Source organism: Cystoisospora suis (assembly GCF_002600585.1).
Source record: "Cystoisospora suis strain Wien I chromosome Unknown contig_3445, whole genome shotgun sequence".
NCBI classification, from domain to species: Eukaryota; Apicomplexa; class Conoidasida; order Eucoccidiorida; family Sarcocystidae; genus Cystoisospora; species Cystoisospora suis.
The window spans coordinates 1-5,909 of NW_027156240.1; the positions used below are offsets into that span (position 1 = coordinate 1).

At 43.0% G+C, this 5,909-nt stretch overlaps 1 protein-coding gene across 1 annotated transcript; it reads left to right on the forward strand.

Moving 5' to 3' along the window:
• The first annotated feature begins 1,421 nt into the window (after positions 1-1,421).
• CSUI_006736 (uncharacterized protein) lies at positions 1,422-5,050 on the forward strand. The gene is made up of 3 exons (XM_068066889.1): positions 1,422-2,988; positions 3,558-4,026; positions 4,975-5,050. Exon 1 carries the CDS (start codon positions 2,136-2,138, stop codon positions 2,745-2,747), a length of 612 nt encoding a protein of 203 aa, XP_067921135.1. The 5' UTR covers positions 1,422-2,135; the 3' UTR covers positions 2,748-2,988; positions 3,558-4,026; positions 4,975-5,050.
• The last annotated feature ends 859 nt before the right edge of the window (positions 5,051-5,909 follow it).

The window sequence follows — 5,909 nt, forward strand, 5'->3', positions numbered from 1 at the left end:
GTTGATCTCTCATGTCTTCACCTCCTATTAAATCTCTTTGTCTCTACTCTTTCCTTCTCTCTTTCTCTCTATCTATGTAACTCTCTTTCTCTCTACTTTCTTTCTCTATCTCCATCTGTGTAGATCTCTTTCTCTCTCTCTGTGTTGATGGAAGAAGGTATCATTCGTCTTTCTCCTCGAGAGACTCTTGTATGTATCACTCATCTCTTTCGTTCGTCGGCTTAAAGAAAAAAGACGAGCCACAACGGAGATAGAGAGAGAAAGACGTGGATTAGGAACCTCTCTTCTTTCTTCTATCTCTTCTTAGTTTCATCTTCTTATCTTCTTCCTATTCTTCTTTCTTTGTCTCTCTCCCTTTGGCCTAGCCCTTTAATCCATCTATGTCTCTTCAATTGATCTATCTATTCATCTATCTATCCATCTTTGAGCTCTCTATCTTTAATCTGTCTATCATCAATCTGTCCATCTTTGATCTATCTATCTATCAATCTATCTATCTATCTTTAATCTATCTCTAATCTATCTATCTATCAGTACAAGAGGCGAACCCGAAGAAGACGAGGAACCCCACTAGAGAGAGATTTCCGTCTGGCTACGGGATTGCGAAAGGCCTACAGACAGCTTGACAGAGAGAAGTCGCGAACGCCCCTTTGAAGCTTGTCGAGAAAGGGCGTTCCTTCTTTGTTCTTTTCCTTTGTTTGCCTCTACTCTTGCTTTGGCTCTTCCCCATTTCTTCTTGTTGAAGGGGAGAAGATGACGCTACACGACCCGGCTTACGATAAATCTCCATACTATTGCTATCACCCTTATTCCTACTACTAGTACTCTTACTGCTAGGACTCCTCCTCATTCTCTTACTAGTACTATTCCTACTACTACTAATGAATCATCCACCTTCCTCTTCCTCCTACTAGTGTTGAGACTACTATTACTACTACTGGTCTTACTGTTAAGCCTGCCTGTACGACCCGCCATACACCTTGTGGAGTATGCGGGAAATTCCCCACCTGTCACACGAATGACGCTTGCGAGAGTAAAGATAGACAGGATAAAAGTCGGAAAAGTCAATTAAAAAGCTGCAAGTATGAGAGGAGGTGAGACGACTGCTCCATCTGTGCGTTCCGACGCCTCAAGCTTCACCTGGAGGGGCGGGTGGAATAGGAATAGTCCTAGTCGTAGTCGTAGTAGTCCTAGTAGTCGTAGTAGTGGGAGGAGTAGTTTGGGGGTTTGACAAGTGAGGTCGGTGTAGTGACTGACGAGGATAGACCATCATCCACCCACCTGCAAGCTTAAGCAGATGAATAAATACCTCTAGGTGAGTTGCCGTAACGAGGAGGAAAAGTGAGAGGAGGAGGCTTTATAGCCGGCAGGCCGTCACGCTACTGTACGCTGGCGGAGCAGCAGGAGCAGTAGCAGAGTTGACGGGAGTTTCTTGTGTAAAGAACGTTGCTTCTTCTTCTTCCTTTTTGGCGTTTTCCGTGAATGAGAAGATCTTCTTCTTTTCTTCTTCCTTTTCTTTTGCTTTTTTGCATCTTTGTCTATTTGCCGGCGAGCTGAGCTGAGCTGAGTTGTGGAGTAATCTCTTTCATCGTTATCCATCATACCAACTAAAGGCAGGAGGGAGGAAAACAAGACGAAGCAAAAGTCACGCGCATTCCCTTCGCATTCAGGGCTTCTTTCTTTGGTCCTAACTACCTATCTATCTACTTATCTCTCTCCTTCTATCGACTTATGTATTTCTTTTTCTCGCCTATTCTGCCTTTTCTTCTGATGTGTGTTGTATGGGCGAGGGTGGTAGGAAAGTCTCTCTAGCCTTCTCTCGCTTGTAGATGCAAATCTTCTCTCTCACTCTCTCACTTCTCCGCGTGTTTTTTTCTCTCTCTTGACTGGTCTGCATCCCCTTTCTCTTCCGTCTTTGTCTAAAGAAGGAGAGAAACGTAAGGCTTCGAGACAGGAAAATTAAGAACGGAAAGAAGAAGAGCAACAGGAAAGCTTCAGAGGGAAGAATAAATCCGGCCCCTTCTTCTCTCTCTTTTTTGTTCATAAGTCGCTTTGGCGTCTGTTGTTTCTTCTCTTCATGCTACCGAAGAAAGGAGGTCCCTCACCCTTACGGCGTATGACTACCGACTGAATGAATGAGAGAGATAGATCTCCTCATCCATCTTCTCTCTCTTTCTTTCTATTCTTTTTCCTTTCGTTCTCATCTTCTTTGTCTTTCTTTCGGTTTTCTTTCTCATTGGTTGTCCTTTCCCCTCCCCTCGGCTTTCTTTCCGTCCTATCTTAAGAAAGCAGCTACCAACTCGATGAGACGTGGTGAATGTACACTTCAGTCGGGTCGTCTTATTCTTCTTCTTTTTCTCCTCTCTTCCATTTTTTTTCTCTCAGAGAGAGAGTTAGTCACCTTCTACCTTTATCTGGTCTCGGCGTACACCTTCTCGATCCTTTCTATTTCTTTTCTACGTCTTCTTTCTTTTCATCTTGGGGCCATCTGCTCTTTCGCTTGCTCTCTAACTACCACTTCTTCTTCTTTTTTCTCCGCATCGCCACTGAGCCCCTCTCTCTGTCCCTGCACAAGTCCCTTTCTTCTTCACTCAGAAGGGAAGAAAAGAAGTCAGGTCTTATCAAGAGAGAAAAAGGAGGAACCGCTCGTTCATTTCTTCTTACGTAGTACTCCGCAAACGAACGCCCTTCATAATCTACACTTCGTTTTCTTCTTGTTTCTCTCTCCTCCTCTCTCTTTTTCCTAAGAGAGAGATAGATCGATGCGAAACGACTACTTCAGAAGATGGGCGTCGAGGTGTTTTATACAGAGATGCTTCTGCGGAAGATTCCGAGCTCTATATAAAGCGGCTCGACAGGTGTATAGATGTCTATATATCTATAAATATCTCCATGTCCTACATATTCGAGAAGAAAAGAGAGAGACGTCACGTTTCTAGGAATCTCCGCAGATACGCCGATGTGCCTATACAGAGGCGATGTACTGAGGTAGGTATATTATACACCTTACCTATTTATAAATATATATATGCAGATCTATCTCTATATGTAGATCTCTCTCTCTCTCAAGATAAACTTCCTTCTCTTCTTTTTCGGTCTTGTGAGGAGAGCCTCTCAGGGACAGCTTCTTCTTCCCTTCTTACGTTCCCACAGCTAGATCACTGTCTCTGTCTCTCTCGCTCTCTCTGCTTTTTGCTTCTTCTTCTCTCTTTATCGTTTGCCTGAAGAAGAAGAAGAACGGTCGATAGGCAAGCCTTTCGCTCTTCTTCCGCCTATCTCACGACTGTCTTTCTTTTAGAGGGGAAGAAAGAAAGAAACACACACGAAAGAGAAGATCGTTGCAAGCAGTTCTCTCTTCTTTCACTTCAACCTTTCTTTCTTTTTCTCCGCATTGACGATTTCCCTTTATCCATCCATCTGTCTTTCTTTCTTTCTCTGTCTTGCTCGGTTTGAGAGAGAAACTTCTATGTTATCTATCTATCTATCTCAAATTTATCTCACCTATCTATCTCGTTATCTGTCTATCTATCTGTCTTATCCGTCTCTCCATTCCGCAGCCTGTACGGGAGAAGAAGAATCCTACCTTTACCATTCTTATCATACTCTTCTTCTTCTTCGGTCCATTCACACAAGACACATCCCAAGCCTCCTCCTCTTTCTTCCTTCTCTTCTCTCCCTGTATATTACCTATCTATCTATCTATCTTCAGTCTATCTCTCTATCCATCTGTCGTTTTGGTCCTCTTTCCGTCTCGAAGCTAACGTCGTAGAAGAGAGAAAAACGAGGGAAGAAGAGCGACCAAGATCCTCACCTCTTCCTGCTCTCTCCAGTCGCTTCTAGTTCTTTATCTCCCCTCTTTCCTCCTTTTTCTTTTCTCCTCAAACGTTCGAAGAAAATGCTCGGCAAATCGGGAGGGGGATACGAAGATGTAATAGCGAATCAGCCTGTAGTGATCGACAATGGCACAGGCATCATTAAGGCAGGCTTCGCAGGTGAAGATACACCGAAATCTGTCTTCCCTGCCTTGTAAGTTCTTCTTTACACACACGTTCCTTCCCCCTTCTCTCAACCATATAGGTGAAAAGACGTCTTAAGTTTCTCTTCTCCTTTACCTACCGCCGCTTCATCGTCCATCTCTGTGTCTCTTCTACTCTTCTCCTTCCTGTACATATCTATCTAGCGATCTATCTATCTATCTATACATATAGAGATACACGCGTATACGTACCGTTCTACCTGCCTCGCTCTCTGTCTCATTATATATGTATGTTGTCGTGTTGCTCTTCTCAGTGGTATAGCCAGTTTTCTCTGTATAAGATGTGATAGAGTGCTAGTGGCAATTCATCAATGGACGGTTTGCTTTTTTCCTCCCCCCCTTCATTTCTTTATTTCTCCATTGATAGAGGGACTTCTCGCTGATACAGAAGAAGCTCTCTAAGAGACAGACAGACAGACAGCGACAGAGACGGCGTAGATGCGAGCCAGGCAGTGAGTTGCAGTGTATGTACACTCCACGTACATATAGAGACAGACTGACAGGAAGAGACAGATAGATAGTTAGATAGACAGGTATCTATAGATGTAGATGGAGATACGGATACCTACCTAGCACACAACTTCAGACCGGCACATCTAGTATGCTCCAAGTAGCAGTGCAAGTAGATTCACTGCTTACGTACTGAGTGAAAAAGACGAAAAAGAAGAAGAGCAGAGGACGCCTCTCCCTTTCATTCACGAAGAGTCTAGGGATGACGAAGAAATCTTCATTAAGGGGTGACTGTGTGGATATGTATCAGTCTGCACAGACGCCTTCCAGGTGGTCTCCTCTCTGTTTCTCCAACAGCCTATGGCCCCCCCTAGTCTTTCTCTCTCTTTTCGGACTTTCTCTTTCATTCCTTTCTTTCTTTCTTTCTGCATTCTTCTTGTCTTCTTCATTTATGTCTATGTGTGTTCTCTTGCTCCCTTTACACGCAGTGTCGGTCGACCCAAGTTTCAGAGGGTAATGGCGGGAGCCATCGAAGGGGATGTATTCGTAGGCGCTAAGGCTGTAAGTCTATCTATCTGTCTTTATCCATCTATCTATTCATCTATCTTTAATCTCTCTAGATATTGTTAATCTCTCTATGTCTCTTTATCTGACTAGTCTATATCTCTCCCTACCTGTTTAGTTACTTCTCTCCTTCTGTCAGTTTCCGTTTGGCTCTAAATTCCTTTCTTCGACTTTCTCCTTCTCTTCTTTTTCCTTCTTCTTCTTTTTGCTGGTGGAGGTCTATTCCTCTGTTAAATACCTTCTCCTTTTTCTTCTTTCTATCGTTGATCGTAGACATCCCTCGCTCTCTACATCTTGATACACCGTAAAGATACCTATCATACAAGAGTCTCTCCTTTCTCTGTCACACCTTCAAGATCTATATGCGTCATACGTCACCTACATGAATCGTATAGCTGTATACATATCTATACACTATCTAATCATCTATATATGTATAGATATATAGATAGATGCATGTCTGCATCTATGTATGTAAAGATAGTGGATGGACATAGAGAGATGACTTGAAAATGTGCGAGAGAGAGATGTATATATAATTAAAGTAGAGGGAGGGTTTGCTTATCCTTATCATGTATCGATCGAAATGTGGGGCATGTAGGTAGATGTCTGTATGCACGTGTATCTATGAGTGTATACCGAGTCCTCATAGACGTAGCAAGAGGATCTCCCCTCCAACGATGATAGACTTCTCGAAGCTTTTCTTTACAAGAGGATATGAGAGAAGAAAAGAAAAGATCATAAGGCTTTCCAAAAAGAAAAAGAAGGAAAGAATGACTTGAATTGTCGATCATGTGTATATGGAGGAGCCCCCTCTACTTTTCTTTAATAGAGTAGTGTGTGTCTCTATCGAACCTCT

Bases quoted from the DNA above. Each gene is read 5' to 3' on its own strand.
- CSUI_006736 (XM_068066889.1), top strand. From the start codon at position 2,136: ATGAGAGAGATAGATCTCCTCATCCATCTTCTCTCTCTTTCTTTCTAT.